General features: G+C 35.5%; 1 protein-coding gene across 1 annotated transcript; it reads left to right on the forward strand.

Annotated features, from left to right (window-relative positions):
• Positions 1-14663: 14663 nt before the first annotated feature.
• On the forward strand, positions 14664-16285 carry LOC141500779 (olfactory receptor 7D4-like). The gene has a single exon (XM_074204243.1). It carries the CDS (start codon positions 14917-14919, stop codon positions 15910-15912), a length of 996 nt encoding a protein of 331 aa, XP_074060344.1. The 5' UTR covers positions 14664-14916; the 3' UTR covers positions 15913-16285.
• The last annotated feature ends 1103 nt before the right edge of the window (positions 16286-17388 follow it).

A 17388-nucleotide genomic window follows, 5' to 3' on the forward strand; every position in this document is an offset into this window, starting at 1 on the left:
GTATTAGGTTTGATAGTCTTAAACAAGGTAAAATATAAAAATAAATGATTTGTGGTATTGAACATCTTCTTTATTTTCTGATGAGACTTAATAATAACTAGCATTTGAACAGAGCCATAATATTTACTAATTTTTTTTTTTTACCTCATTTGGTCTTCAAGACAACTCTGTGAGGTAGGTGAATTTATTATTTCAATATTACAATTAGAAAAACTGAGGTTGTAACTAGCCTATCATCACTCAGTTAAATAAATTCTATGGTAGCATTTGGATTCAGTCCTTTGTGACTCTTTTGTTTATCCTCTGTGTAAACAAGATGTCTCCAAGACTCCATGACTCCATGACTCCAAGACTCCAAGATTGTGGGTTTCATTTAAATATAAGCTCTGGTCTTCCAGAGCTGAGAATACAACCTTGACCTCAACACTGGGTCAACAGGAACTCAGACACGTCTCTTGAAGTAGGAGTGCCAAAAGCTTGGTCTTCTTATTTCTATTGGTAAGCTATCTACCTCTCAACATATATTGATGTGATAATAGTGTCATAGTTCTAGATTTCAGAAGCCAGTTATGTGCCTGAGGTGGGTTATGATTCCAATTCTTCCCAATTACCCTTCCATTATTTTCCCCAACCACTCTACTTAAATGCTTAAATATTAGCCCATTAGACAATTATATCAATGCTTATATATTGTTATTGAGTTCTGTTGTAGTCATTCTATGTGTACTGTAATCCTTTTATGTTCAACATTTTTTTTTCTGGTTGGAGGGAATAAATTTCATATCCCTATAAATTTTCATAATTTGTTTTTTTCCAATTGCATATAAATATAGTTTCAACATTAATTTTTTTGGTAATATTTTGAGTTCCTTAGTTTTCTCCCTTTCTCCTGTCCCTCACCCCTCTTCAAGACAAGCAAGTAATTTGATACAGGTTATAAATGTACAATCATATGAAACATATATCCATATTAGTCATATTACAAAAGAAGAATAAGAACAAATGGAAAAAAAACCAGGAGAAAGAAGAAATAAAAAAATACAAAAAAGTGAATACAGCATGGTATAGTCTTCATTCAGACACCAGTTCTTTTTCTTGATGTGGATATGTCTTCCATCACAAACGTTTTGGAATTGTCTTGATCACCACATTGTTGAGAAGAGTTGTCTTTTATAGTTGATCATCATACAATGCTACTGTTAATTGGTAGGAACAATTTTCTCCTGATTCTACTCACTTCACTCAATATCAGTTCAGTTTTTTTGAAATCTGTCTGCTCAGGGTTTCTTAAAGAACAATAATATTCCATCGCAGTTGGGTAAACAAGATCCAGAAGTAATTGAATATCAAAACAGTGTTCGATAGACCCAAGAATACTAGTTTTTGAGATAAGGATTCACTATTCAATAAAAACTACTGTAGAAAATAGGCTTAGTTAGACCACATCTCATACCATATACCACAATAATACTCAAATGGCTTCCCAACCTAGGTATTAAAGGTTATATCCTAAATAAATTAAAGAAGCAGGAAAAGATATATTTTTTCATAACTGTAAATAGGGACAAGTCTTCTTGACCAAAAAAGTAACAGAGAATCTTCAACTTTAAAATGAACAATTTTTGTTTAAAATGTAATATATTGACATTATACATATTTTCACGTTTCTGAGTATTTTACTTTGCATCAGTTCATGTGAAGCTTTCCATGTTTCTCTATATTAAGCATATTTATCATTTTCATAATGCTTTTCATAATCTTTTACACTGATATACTATCATTCATCTTTCCAGTTTCTTGTTCATAGGAATCTACTTTATTTCCAGTTCTTTACTATCACAACATTTGGTCGCATACTACTTTACAGAATAGTTGTAGCTACCTATAACTCCAAAGAAGACATCTCTATCTTTCTATAACTCTTCCTATATTGACCATTGTAGCATTTACCATCTATGCCATTTTGTTAGATGAAACCTAGGTGGAGGGTTGATTTACATTTCTCTTATCATCAGTGATTTTTAAAATTCTTTTATAGAATTGTAAACTTTTGAACAACTTGTCAGATTATTTGAACACACCGTTCAGGAATGACTTCATTTCATATTAATTTATACAATACATGTATATATGTATATATATGCATATGTATTTATTACCACAAATTCTCAATTATATTAATATAAGAAAGTCATGTTTACTTAACTTGAAAGTTTCTATTGTCCTTAGCAGCCTACTGGAAAAATAACTAAATGTATTTAGCATTCTGCAGTGAGTAAATAGTGCTAAACTTGGAGTCATGGAAACTTAGTTCATATCCCTGATTCTGCTGCTTATTAAAAGCTTAACTATGGGAACCATCTCTTGGTCTCAGTTTCCTTGCCTGTAAAATAGGGAGGTTAAGTAAAATAACTCTGAGGTCCCTTCCAGCAATTATTATATACAAGACAAAATATGTTCCAAGGTCATATAATGATCCTTAAAACAATAGAGACTTTTCTCTTCTCATTATTATTAAATATACTTGGTTCTTCTTGGCTTCACTGTCAATCTTCTCCAACAGTCCATTGTCATGGACCTCTAAGGGTCCTCTCTGAGAAAGTCTTTTGTAGTGAAAGAAAGTAATCCATGAAGGAAAATAGAGTGGTGGAAACTGAAGTTAGAAAAGTCTTATTAAGAAAATGACAGAGCAAATGGATAAGGAAAAAGAAGGGAATGTAATTATTCTTTCCCTTTCACTTTTGTTGCTAAAATGCCAAGATGGGGGTGGGGAGAGGAGAAAATCAAGAGTACTTAGAAAAACAAAATTAAATTGACATAGATTTGAAAAAAAAAGTTATTTCATTTTTCAAGTAAATTAAGACTATGAAAGCTATATGATTTAGTGAGTGTGTATGTATTGTATCATGACACAGCTATATATGAATCTGCTATTTAAATAAGTAAATAAATACATATATACACACATACATCCATACATCTATGTTTATATTTATATATATATTTCTTAGAGGTAGCAAAGTGACATAATAGAAAAAGTGCCAGGCCACTCATCTTTCTCTCCATTTGATATCATTGGGAGGGTGTGATTAGGGCTCTCCTCCATCTTCCGGAATGGAGTGTTTCCTATAAGTCTGCTTCTGGGAACTCTGATTCTCTGGAGATAGATATATTTCTGCGCTTAGCCCTACAGGATTTGTATTTTCAAATGACAGCACTATTTTCAAATTTACTTGATATTTTTTTTGTATGTTCCTATCTATTTTCATGTAGTCTCCCTTACTAGTAAGTGAGTTCCTTGGAGACAGAGATAATTTTGAACTTTTTTCTTTTTTCTTTTGGTATCCCCAGTACTTAGCACACAGTGCCTAATAGAGAATTAGCACTTAAGAATTTCTTATAGATTATAATTATAGCTAACATTTACATATCACTTTAAGGTTTGACAAGGCCTTTAGAGTTATCTCATTTTATACTCACAATAGGTAGATGATATTATTTTATATATGAGGAAACTGAGACCAAGTGATTTTCCCAAGGTTTAACAGTTATTAAGTATTTGAGACAGAATTTGAACTATATTCCTAACTTAAGTCCTAGTTGCCTAGGAGACAAGGGGAACCCTGATAATGAATGATGGCCCATGAAAGGTTTGGATAGTCTTTGGGATATAATGGAGATGAAGGACCCAACTTTATTTTACATTTTGATAATAGGAATCTTTAGTCTCAATATTTTAACTAGCTGGTCTCCTACATATTTAGGCTTCCACATTCTCTCCTTGTTTTTTTCTTTCAAATATAATCTATGTTCATTAGTTTGAATCTTTCTACATGATATATATGATCATTTGTTTGTTGGTCATGCAGCTATATTATATTTGAAATTCTTCACTTTCTTATGATTTTTGTGATTATTCATTAGGATTTAATCATGTACAGCAATGTTACAGTGCTTCTGATCAATCACATCTGATGGTATTTTGCTGCCATTATTGGGGTAGCTATTTCCATGATTCCATAGGTAGAAGGGTGCATTCAAGAAAGAATAGTACCTCCGGTGTGAGGGCTGCCCGGCCCTTTATGGGGCTGTTTTCTGTCTTTGATAGTCACCTTATTCTCTCCTGTAACTTCATGAAACTGTAGCATATACAGTGGTCACACCACAGTAATCCATTAAACCAGATTGAGAATAATGGGATCTCAACCCCATTGGTGGGTTAGGGAAGTGTCTTCCACAAACATGTAAAGACTTTGCCTGATGGAATGGGCAGAAGAGAACAATTTGTTCCAATCTCCATGAAAGTGCCTGAAGCAGTAACTTTGGAATGCCTGGAGTTTGGTTAGACTTCAAAGATGCCAAGTTCATTCATATAGCATCTCAAACCATCAACATATTTCTTAATTCTGTCTTGCCAATGAACTGTGATAACTTGGAAGAGAGAGTGAGGCCATAGACTTTGTGCAATTCTGCCTCACTTAAATCCAATTTATGGATGAATCAAAAGATATCACAGATACCATTTCACCATTTTTATCCAAGTCAGTGGCAACAGGCTAGTGATGAAACAGCAAGTATGCATAATCTGGAAACTTTAGTCACAACCCTGCACATATGTGGCCCAGGCCATTAGATCTTTTCCTCAGTGGGAGGAACAGTGGGCTTTGGCAGCCCCCTGGATGTCTAAGTAAACTTTTAAGGATTGTATTGCTCACCTCCTAGAGTACAGAAGAGGCTAGAAAAGGTGCCCTAAATTTTGTCTGCTCACCCAACACTGGCCCGATTACCATGACAGAAGGTGTTTCTACCTTATTTATACAAAAAAAATATTTAAAAATGTCTTCAAAGATGATTTCACTCTCCACTGGCCCTTGGAATTGGTGCACACTCTTAGACAACATAAGGTCTAAGAGATGAACAAGCAGCCCTGAGTGAAACAAGACTGACAAATGAAGGTCAACTTACTGAAGTCAGAGCTGGATACATGTGTTTCTGGGCTGGTCACAGTGAAGAGAAGGGTCATGAAACTGGTGTAGATTTTGCAATCAAATCTAATCAAGTCAAAAAGGTTTTATGCCTACTAAAAGGAGTGAATGACAGGCTCACAACAATGTGATTGCCATTTGTAGGAAAATGTCATGTCATCATCTTCAGTGCCTATGTTTCCATCATGATGTACTCTGATGAGGTAGAAGAAGAATTTTATTGAGACTTGAAGACCCTTATCATCGATATACCAAAAGAGGACAAGCTTAGGAGTATCAGACATGGCAGGGAGTCCTTGGAAGGAATGGAGTTGGAAAAAACAAAAGCAAAGGTAACTTACTGTTGAAGACTTGAGCATCCCATGTACTTCCCATAATGAACAGTCTTTCATTTGCCTAAAAGCAATAAAACTTGCAGCAAACATTGATATCTAATAGACCATGTGATTATAGAGAGAAGAAACAGGATGTGGGAGTGATGAAGGCAATGTATGGCACAGAGTGTAAGACAAGAGACTTCTTGCCTCCAAGATAAATATTTACATTCATTTGAAGTGGCTGACTAACAGAAGAATTAGAGTATGTCTTTGAGTAGAGAACAGTTTGTTGTCACCTTAAAGGGAAGTTTGAATCAACATACAGTTGACAACAGTAGAGCAGAAAATGAAAGGGAAGCTTTCAAAGATTCGGTGTACAGTATTGCATTTGCAAGCATCAAGACTGGTTTGATGAAAATTATGGGAAATATAGAAGCTGTTAAATGAAAAATCCCAATTTCACAGGGTTTTCCAGCAGAATAATTCATCTATTTCCAAGAAGGCAGCATTTAATTTCATCAAAAGGAAAGTACAAGCGACGTTTAGAGAGATACAGGTTTCTTGGTTCAGTAAGAAAGAAAATGAAATTCAGTTATATATATATATATGTATATATATACACATATAGGTATGTATATATCTATATCTATATATCTATATCTATATCTATATATGTATATGTATCTATATCTATATCTCTATCTCTATCTATCTATCTATCTATCTATCTATCTATCTATCTATCTATCTATATATATACACATCAAACAATCCAAAGTGTTTTTACGATGGCTAGAAGGGTATTTATGGGTCAAAAAAATATGTTGTATCTCAACTACTCAATGATGATGGAGCCACATTGATTAATGAGAGGGACATGATCCTAGAGAGATGGGCTGAACACTTTCATAGTGTTTTTAATAGACTGTCATTAATTAACATAGGAGTCATTGATTATAATACCTCAAATTGAAGACAATTCAGCCCTAGTTGAAGTTCCAATTGAAGAAGAAGTTTTGAGTGCTATTAGGCTCTTTCTTCTAGCAAAGTACCTACTATTCTAACTGAGATTTGTAAGGGCAGGGATACATTGTTTACAAAATCTGACTGAAATTTTCCAAATGATATGGCATGTGGAGATTATACCCCAAGAATTCAGGGATGCATCCATTTTCTTTATAAAGATATGTAAAGGGAATAGATTGTTCTGTGTGAATAACATGGGTTTTCTCTTTTAGTCATTTCTGGCAAAAATTTTTTCCAGAGTCATCAGTAGGTTGATCCTTCACCTGGAAGATAGTCATCTTCCTGAGAGCCAGTGTGGCTTCAGAAAAAGTCAAGGAGCAGTCGATATATTTGCTGTCCGACAATCTCAGGAAAAAGACCAGAAGCAGAACAGAGGTTTGGAGACAATATTTATATATCTGACCAAAGCCTTTGATGCTGTCAGTTGTGAGAGTTTATGGAAAATTATGTTGAAATTTGGTTGCCTGGAAAGTTCATCAGTAGTGTATATCCATTTCAAGACATCATGCTTGCTGTCATGTGGGACAATGGTGGTTATTAAGTGACCTTCCTAACAAATTCAACTCAGCCCCATGGACAGAGTCAAAGACCTTCTGCATACTCAGTGTTGATGTAGGACACACTTTGTAGGTGTAGTAGATGCTGATTACAGAAATCCTAAAATGTAGTGTGCCGCAAACATTTATCCAAAAAGCTTTTCTACAATATTTAATGACCCAGTCAGATACCCAGAGTCATTTTTTATTGTTTTTGAAAATTTTAATGTTAGTGTATTTTATATTTTTCAGTTAATAGTGTTTTATTCTTTTCAATTACATGTAAAGACACTTTTCAACATTCGTTATTTGTAAGATTTTTGAGTCTCAAATTTTTCTCTCTCTTTAAGAGTTCTGGTAGAGTATTGGGAAAGACAGGGCCATTGAATGCAGGAAATTTGGAGCTAAAACCTAGAATGAGTTCTGTTGTTGGTTGTGTTGGCCTTGAGCTCTGGGCTGGGATAATCAAAGACTTTAGGAGTAATTTCTAATGCAACTACCTCATTGTACAGATGTGAAAACTGTGGCCCAAATAAATTAAGTAACAGATTTTGATTAAAATAATGCAATAGTATAGCAGAACTCAGGAATTAAATCAAAACCCTTTGAGTCAAAATCCAGAATACTTTCCACTGTGCCATGGTCTCCAAAAGAAGGAAGCCAAGGTCATTCCCATATTTTACAATTTGTTTAGTTAATGAATTTTTTTCCAATATCATCCCCCCAAAGAGCATAGCAGTTGAAGTTTGGGGGAGAAGAGAGGAGTATGGGGATAAAAGGGAGAGTGTAACTCATAAAGTAATTCTCCTCCCTCTTAGATTCCAGGTCTTAGGCTGGGAGAGGACAATGGTGGATATTACACACAGGAATGTGTAGATGTGTATGCATACTAATCTATTTTCAAGTACTTCTTACTGAGATAGCAAACTGAGGGTGTGATGATGTTCTTTCTACATTTAAAATCCTGTTTGTTTTCTTTATCTATCTATGTCTGTGTTTATGTATGTATGTATGTGTGTGTGTCTGAATGTGATATGATAATGGAAATTTGAATTGGATGAATCCCAAGAGATCACCAAGTCTATTTCCCTCCTCTTCCCCTTGCAGATAACTCCTAGATCTTCATATTTAACCTCAGGATCCCGTCTGAACTATTCAGCTGCCTGCTGGGCACCTCCACCTGGCATCCTAGAAGCATCTTAAACTCAAGATGTTAAACTGAGAATTCCCTTTATTTTACCCTAAACTTGCCAATCTGGTAAATTTCCTTTTTCTTTTGAGGGTTTTCTCCCACTATTAGCCTGTTCACAGACTTTAAAGTTTTAGAGTTTTATTTCTAAATTCTTGACTACTCATCACTCACCTGAAATCAGAGCCAAATCTTGTCAATTCTATGCCTATCGAATTCTAGAATCCATTTCATTCTTTCTACTCAAATAGCCACTGTCATATATTAGACCCTGATTTTTTAATTTCTTATTTGCAGCAATTTAACTGGATGCTTTGCTTTCATTTATCCCCTTTCGCATTACATAACTGCCATAAAAGCTTCCTGAAGCACAAGACATATTACTCTCTTGTTCAAGAGTCTTCAATTTCACTCTATTACTTTAATTCTAAAATACAAATTCCTTATTTTGACATTTTAAAGTCTTTCATGGTCTTGCTCCATTTCTGATATTCTCTGTTCTAGTACTTCTTTAAGCTTGGATATTCCTGTTTTTCTAGCTCTGAAATTCCCCATTTGTTCTATAAAGTACTTTCTGGCTCATTGATTCCTTCCTATTGTATGAAAGGTCTTCTTTCTGTCCCCTCCTTCCCTATATCAGAAAAAATAGAACAGTGGATTAACACTGATTTAGCAAACAAAGTGACTGTGGGCTAGAGAAATTAAGTAGCAAAAGTAGAGTTTTATTCCTTTGACTTAAAATTCAGAGCCCTTTCCACTACAATATTTGTTTATCCAGTCCTAACTTTAAAACTTTAGTGATATGGAACTCAATATATTATGAAGTAGAACATAGATTTTTCATGGATTATTTGAGTTGGAATGTACTTAGTTCATCCAGTCCAATCTTTCAATTTAGGGAGAAATTCCCACTTCAATATAGGAGGAAAAGTTATCCACATTCATCTTGACTATTTCTAGTGATGGGAAACTCAGTGCTTTTAAAAATAACATTCTCATATATTTAGAAGTTATTAGTTAGGAGAGAATTCAAGTGTCATCTAGAAAAACCTATATATAAATTAGGTACATCATCTACAACAAGCTAAAGACATCATCCAGCTTTTGAAAGGTTATTTAGTCCCCCATGAGACAGTCTTTCATTGTTGGACAACTCTCATCATTAGGAAGTTTTCTGCCAAGGTTTCCTACCCCACAGGGAATTGAATTGTTTAGGGAAAGAAAAGACAATTTATTATTTTTTTTCTAATGATGAGCTGAGGGTATTCCAACTCTTTGGCAGTAAATATTTCTTCTTTTCCTTTCACTGCCCAGGTCCACAAATCATCTATCTCAAGTGAGGAGAGAACCCATTTTTGCCTCCCAGAGACACCAGTCAGTATGCTTGTGGTCACTTTCTTATGTTCATTTGGGTTTAGATCTACTGTCTTCTTTGTCCTTCTTGCCAAGAAGTCAAAGCAGATACAGAATCAATCATACCTGGCTCCTCTTTATTGCCCAGTAAGTATTTGGGTAAAGGAGACAGAAAATGAGAGGAGAGAATACAAGGGAAGGGTGACTGTCTATTCTTCCTCAGAAACCCAGGAATGTGGTGTGAAGCTTAGCACAAGCCAGATTATGACACAACCCAGTCCAGTGTTTGACCTAGCCTGAGCCTAGAGGACAGCCCAGTACCTGGGTCCCAATCTAGGCATTAATGAATAGCAGTAGAAAGAGTCCTAGATTCAGATTCATTAGACTGAGATTCAGGTCTTAGCACTATCACTGACTAGCTCTTGGACCATAGACAAATTCTTCCTCCCAATTAGATCTTAGATTGAATAGGTGTATACCTATATGATGATCCTAAGTTTTCTAGGGGCTTCATGGATGATCAGATGAGTTCCATAATAATGACAGCCACAAGACAATTTCAGCTTAATTAATTTTTTACATCTGTATCTGATGACAAAAGATTTGTGGAAATATTCCTTGACTGTAAATCACTAATGAAATATAGGATGTTTTTGTCTTTTGAACAACAGGTTATAGCCCAGCAAATCTTAGATCATTTCAGTAAAGCCTAGCCTGGTGTCCAAGTCAGAGGCATGTCAATCAAGTCTCAGTTACGACATCTTGGAACCCAGTCCGGATGTTGGGGTCATTGACTCTACCCACAGAGACAGAGTTCTGGAAACTTTACACATCAACCATGGGAAACTATGAGAAGCCCTGACTGTGAGAAACCCTACAAGCAAATTGTCCACAGGGGTATACTTTCATGGCTCACAATCTGGGAGATGAATGTGGGAAGTGGAACTCTTTTAATAGCAGCTGCTAGGGGAACAGAGAAGATTTTCGAAGAGCTGAGGCAGGATTCTACACAGGAATCTTGTAACTGAGGTTGATGTCCTAGGTACTGTCTTAAGCTGAAGACCTGAGGAAGCCTCACAATGGCAGAAAAGACAGGAATTGCTTGGTGAGGATGTGCAGGTGCTTTAGAGAAGAGAAAAAAAATTCTCTTGAAAAGGCAGAGAACTGATGCCTCCACCAGAACTCAAGGTTTCATTTTTAAAAAGTGTCCTATTTGGGTATGGACCACCCAATGTAGTTTACTAGCCTGGGAATTTTAATGAGGAAAAAACAGGAATATTAATTGAAGAGGTTCAAGTAAAGTCCTTGATGGACACTATGATTCAAGAGTTTGTGGCTGGTCTTCCAGTGTGCATATCCCAGCCTATTCATTTAGTGGTAAAGCATAGAATGGGGTTATGGGAATAGCAATAGAATCATAGGCTGCTAGATCTGAAAAATGGTACAGTGGATAAAAGTGTGGGACATAGAGTGAAGAAAGTCTGAACTGAAATCTTGCCTCAGACATGAACTGTGTGAACTTGGGCTTATTACTTAACCTCTCTCTGCCTCAGATTTCTTATGTAAAATGGGAACAATGAAAGCACCTTCTTCCTGGATTTGTTGTAAATATTAAATGATATGATAAGTTCAGTGATTTGCAAACCTGCAGAGGTTTGCAAGATGAGGAAATTGATGTTAATGGAGATGATGTGAGTTATCCAAAGTCATTTTTTTTGTGTTTGAGATGGGATTTGGACCCAAATTTCTGAATTCAGAGTTATCATTCTAGAAAGTACTGAGAATAAAATAGCTATTATAAGTGTTACCTTTATGAACTTGGGGAAGTCACCTAACTGTACTTCTTCATGTCAGGGAATTGGAATATATACATAACCACCAAGGATTCTTATAGCCAGGTGGGTGCTGCTCAATGCTTAATAGTCAATTTTATGGAAAAATTATATGCACTATACATTCTTAATTTTACTTGAGTTATTAACATCCTTTCTCTTCCTTTTCTTTAATATGGTGCTTTTGCTTAATTATCTTTCTGATGACCCCTTTAGATATGAAAACAGCTGATCAGCTAGGGCCACCCCCTCCAATGACTGAGGTTTCAGTAATTATGCAGCAATACATACACATGATACATATAATAATGATTTTCCTTTCATCATTTCCTCATATCCATTCTCAAGGAAAAAAACTCATTCAAATAAAAATACTTCTACATAGTACAATCAAGGATGTACTCTAGGGAAAATCCTAAGACAATTATTGCCTTTAAATACCTTCCCTCCAGTACAAATAATGATATTTAGCATCATAAATTATGATCCCCATGAGCATATTCACAAAACCCTTGAAGTTTCTTTACAGTATTCTTTAATTTTTTAGCGAGTTTGGAGCTTTGAGTGAAATCATTCAATAGTTGTATGATTTCTCTTCAGTGTGACCTATTACATGTCTATCACTACTGGAGCTCACTGTGAAATCCTTTGTACATAAATTATATTCATAATGAAATTTCACTATGAATTTTCTTGTACATTACTTTATTAAGTCTAGATAATCAAGAAAACAAAAAAATCAATCTTGATTTGTAGCACATAACTTTTGTTAATTCTGAGCTCTAAATGCTCACACTGAAACCAATTTGACAATTGGTTCTTGAAAATTGGTATGAGTTGGTTCCAGGGTTATGGTTTTGCTTTTATCAGTGACTCACTGTTTGAGATGCTGAGCAGAAGGTAGTCTTCCTTTGACTTATTTTCTAATAGGCATGAAAAGCGAAGCTTTAAGAAAAGACAATCCTTAAGTTTCTTCTAACTCTATCATTTACTCTGGAAGATATCTTCTGGTTCTGACAATCTTATCTCTAAAGTCTCTTCAACTCTTAGATATTTCATTGAAATATCATATGCCATATGTCATAAAATGACAGTCATTTTAGCTAGTCATCTAATGATAGTTAATCAGTACAAATATATGCTGGACAGGGCAGCTGAGTGGTTCATTGGATAGATAGGGTGCTGGACCTGGAGTCAGTAAGACTAATCTTCCTGAGTTCAAATCAGGTCTCAGATACTAACTAATTGTGTGACCCTGAGCAAATCAATCAATCTAGTTTTCCTCAGTTTTTTTCCTTTGTAAAATGAATTGGAGAAGGAAATGACAAACTCCTCTAGTATCTTTGTTTAGAAAGCACCAGTTAGTCATGTCTGAAATTCACTGAAAAAACAACCAACAAATCTGCTCACTGTACTTAATGCTCAGAGAAAGAGAAAGAAAAAGGAAAAATGAGTCCCTCCTCTCAAGGATCTGAAGTGGGAGTGTGGGGTGGGTGAGAGAGAAGCATAACTGGCTATACCAATAATGTATACACAATATAATATAGGAGCAGTCTCAGAAGTAAGATTAAGGGGTAATGGGAAAGACTTCTTCCTACCCTAGATCCCTAAGGATCTAGCAGATCTGACAAAGAAATGAAATAAGCAAATGCAATAGAGTGGCACTTATCTGACAATGAATGCAAATACTGTGACCTAACCATTCTTCATCTCTCTATAGTGAGGGAGGAGAAATCTTTCATCATCTCTTCTACTCAATTTTTTCACTGTTCTTTCCTTTATTCAACTTTTAATTTCCCTTGAAGGGTCTGTTCATTTACAGTTTTAATAATTGTATAAATGTTGCTTCTTGCTTCTTATTTTGCTTTGTATCAGGTCACATAGATGTTCCCACAATGGCTAGATAGTGCAATAGATAAAATATTAGACCTAAAGTGAGAAAAGTCTGAGTTCAAATGTGACTTGCTGTGTGACCTAGGACTTGCCATTTAACTTCTCTGTCTGTCTCAGTTTACTCATCTGAAAATTGGAGATAATAATATCGTATCTGCCTCCCACAGTTGTTATGAGCATCAAATGAGATATTTAAAGATACTTTATAAATATTAAATCATGTTTTAGTTATTATTATTATTATTTAAAAGAGGAAGAAGGAGTCAAATATAATAGCAATGTTTCCAACCTGACAGATAGTGCTCCCAACAAATGCTCATTTAATCTCTGTTTGTATACCTTTTGTGATGGGGAACTCATGATTTCTTTATGAAGTTTATTCATTTAATGGACAAATATACTGGTTAGAAAATTCTTTTTCATATGAGGCCAAAATTTTCCTCTATACTTTCCATTCACTGATTCTCATTCTATGCACAGTTTTGCACTGTGTCTGGTATGAAGTAAGTTCTTAATATATCCTTATAGACAATTCGACCCTCTGAAAAATGCCTACATAATGAATGCACTGTCTGAGCCAAACTGAAATGTACCTGTGTTATTGGACTTTGGTATGAATCTTGGATGCTACTAGCATTGCTTCACTTTCTAAATGTAAGACTGAAGCAGAATTGACTTTGATTTCATGATTTTGTTCATTTTTCTCATTTCTGTTCTCTATATACTTTGCTGATTTTGATAGTCATTTTCATGCTTCTAGTATAATAAAGGGTCATATTTTAAATGACTCTCTATTTCATGAATTAGTAATCTGGGATCCATTACCTCCTTGATGTGATTGGAGTGTTTCTTTGTATAAATTTCATGAGTTATGTGACCTTCGGTGAGGAAAACTCCATCTTCACTTTCCAAATTTCTAACTGAAATACATCATTTTCTTCAACTATTTTTGAAAATTATTCTGAAGGAACAGCAATGGATAGAACATCAACCCTGGAGTCAGGTGGATCTGAGTTCAAATTCAGCCTCAGACACTTAATAATTACTTAGCTGTGTGACCTCTGGTAAGTCACTTAACCCCATTGCCTTACAAAAACAGCAAAAAAAATTATTCTGAGAAGAGGTCCATAGACTTCACCAGATTGCCAAATAGGTTCATTACTCAGCAAGGTTAAGAATCCCTGCTCTACTTGTCTTTTGCCTCTTAGATCTGAAGTTTTTTCCTTACTGTAAAATGAACCCATCCTACTTTTCAGCGATGTTAGTGGTTTTCCCATGGAGGTTTTTTTTTTTTTTTAGTTTTTTTTGCAAGGCAAATGGGGTTAAGTGCCTTGCCCAAGGCCACACAGCTAGGTAATTATTAAGTGTCTGAGGCTGGATTTGAACTCAGGTCCTCCTGACTCCAGGGCCAGTACTCTATCCACTGTGCCTCCTAGCCAGCCCCCCCCCCACCATGGAAATTTCTTGAAGGTGTCTATATGAAGCTCTGACCCAAGATTACATTTCTTAGCTCAAAGGGTGATGATCCTAAAAGCAATTTTTGTGATTTCATTTGCATATTGCTGACAGTATCTAATACTACAATATAAATATAGTTAATTAAATTCATAGGATGTTAAAAGGGTCTGAAGTATCATCTAATCAAGGACTTTCATTTTAGGTGAAGAAATTGAGACTGAGAGAAGTAACTTGCTCAAAATCACATGGTAGCTAATGATAGATCAGTAATTGAAATCTAATTCTTGAAATCACTGTCATAGATTCTCTTAGGTATATGAACAAAAGATGTCTGAATTTACATTTCCTGTTCTTTTATTTCCTTCCCACAGACCTATCATTCACATGGTACCAGTAAATCAGTCATATGACTCAGAATTCCTCCTTCTTGGATTTTCTGAGAAGCCAGAGCACAAAATTCTCCTCTTTGGATTGTTCTTGGGCATATATATGGTCACTCTGGTTGGGAATCTTCTTATCATGTTAACCATTGCCTCTGACTCCCACCTTCACACACCCATGTACTTTTTCCTCTCCAACCTGTCCTTTGTGGATTTGTGTTTGGTATCGATTACTGTCCCAAAGATGCTGGAAAGCATCCTGCTGCACAGCAAGACCATTTCCTATGCTGGTTGCTTTGCTCAGATGTTCTTCTATATGATTTTCACTTGTATGGACAATTTGCTCCTTACAGTGATGGCCTATGACCGCTTTGTGGCCATCTGTCATCCTCTGCACTATGTGACCATCATGAGCCCACAACTCTGTGGTTTGCTGATTCTTTTGTCGTGGACTGTAAGTTTTCTAATCTCCATCCTCCACACCATGATGGCAACACGACTCTCATTCTGCAAAGATCATGGCATTCCACATTTCTTTTGTGATATTTCTCAGATTTTGAAATTGTCTTGTTCTGAAATCTTCATCAATAACATCTTAGTGTATTTTGGATCTGTCTTGCTGGGTATTTTCCCTTTTGCAGGGATTCTTTTTTCTTATACTAAGATTTGTGCTTCCGTTTTGAGAGTTCCATCACGTGGAGGAAAGTATAAAGCCTTTTCCACCTGTGGGTCTCACCTATGTGTTGTTTTATTATTCTATGGTACACTTCTTGGGGTGTACTTGAGCTCTTCAACTGCCCAGTCTTCCTGGAAAAACTCAGCCACCTCAGCGATGTACACTGTATTCACTCCCATGCTGAACCCCTTCATCTATAGCCTGAGAAACAAGGATATAAAGAATGCATTAAGGGGAATCTTTGGTAGACCCATCTCCACCCAGTGATGGAGAGTAGCCACAGATCAGGGAAATTCTTTTACTATTAGTTGTGTTCAAATATCTAGCTTAGAAATCTTAGATTCCAAGGTTATTCTCTTTTGTTGCTCTGTCTCTGTCTCTGACCCTCTCAAACCTGGTTCCAAAGGGAAGACTTCTGATGGAGTAATGAACTATTCAAGGTTCACAAAAAAGAAACACATTCAATTATATCTCTAGATATTTGCTCAGTTAAGGTCTACAGAGAACAAACAAAAAAGAAATGGAGATGATGTGTAGGGAGAAAGGGCAGTTTCTGCCTCTCTTCCACCTGGTTGCCCATAGGAATTCTTGCATTATTTTCCACCAAGAAAGAAATAACCTGTAAGGGATCAAAAGGAGTATTTATTGATCATTTGCAGAGGAATTTAGTTCCAACTTATCACTTCTTGAGCTATCTACTCTCCGGGATCTGTAGTCCATTAGAATACTTCTAGATACCACATAGTATTAACCCAGTCATGGCTAAGTCTCCACACATGGTTGAATTAGAAATGGCATATAATCAATATAACTTTCTAGTATGTAATAATCTGAGTCTTAATTCTTGATCAATGTTGGAGGGAATATGGGACAACTGAAGCATTAATGCACTATTGCTGAAACTGTGAACCGCTCCAACCTTTCTGGAGAGCAATTTGTAAATATACTCAAATGGCAACAAAGCTTTGCATATCTCTGATCCAACAACACTGCAACTAGGTCTATATTCCAAAGATATCATTAAAAAGGGAAAAGATTTATATACATCAAAATATTTGGAGCAGTTCTTTTTGTGGTGTCAACGAATTGGAAATTGAGGGGATGCCCATCAATTGAGGAATGGCTGAACAAGTTGTGGCATATGAATAAATTGGAATACCACTGGTCTATTATAAATGATGAGCAGTCAGATTTCAGAAAACCTGGAAAGACTTATATGACCTGATTCTGAATGAAATGAGGAGAACCAGGAGAATATCATATGCAATAACAGCAACAATGTGTGGTGATCATCAAGATAGATTTACTTCTCATCAAGATAGGGATCAAAGACAGTTCTAAAAGATTTGTGATTGAAATTACCATCCACATTCAGAGAAAGAACTATGGAGTCTAAATGTAGATCAAAGCATGGTATTTGCACTTTTTGAACAACTGTTTTTTGTGTTTTTTTCCTTGTGTTTTTTTTCTCATTCACGTGTGTGACATGAATATGCAATTACTTGTTATCTTAGGATAAGTTGAATAAGGCATGGGATGGCAGTAATTTTACCAAAGTGAATGTTGAATGCAATCTTTGCATGTAATTGGAAAAAATAAACTAAAAAATTGAAAAAAAAACATTGTTGCAATAACATAGATTAGAAGTGATGAGGGCTTGTACTCAGTTAATAGCTGCATGAGTTGAGGGAAAGGGTAAAGTGCAGGACTTGGGAAGGTAGACAAGAAATTTAGAATGAACAT

This window comes from Macrotis lagotis, chromosome X (genome assembly GCF_037893015.1).
Source record: "Macrotis lagotis isolate mMagLag1 chromosome X, bilby.v1.9.chrom.fasta, whole genome shotgun sequence".
NCBI classification, from domain to species: domain Eukaryota; kingdom Metazoa; phylum Chordata; class Mammalia; order Peramelemorphia; family Peramelidae; genus Macrotis; species Macrotis lagotis.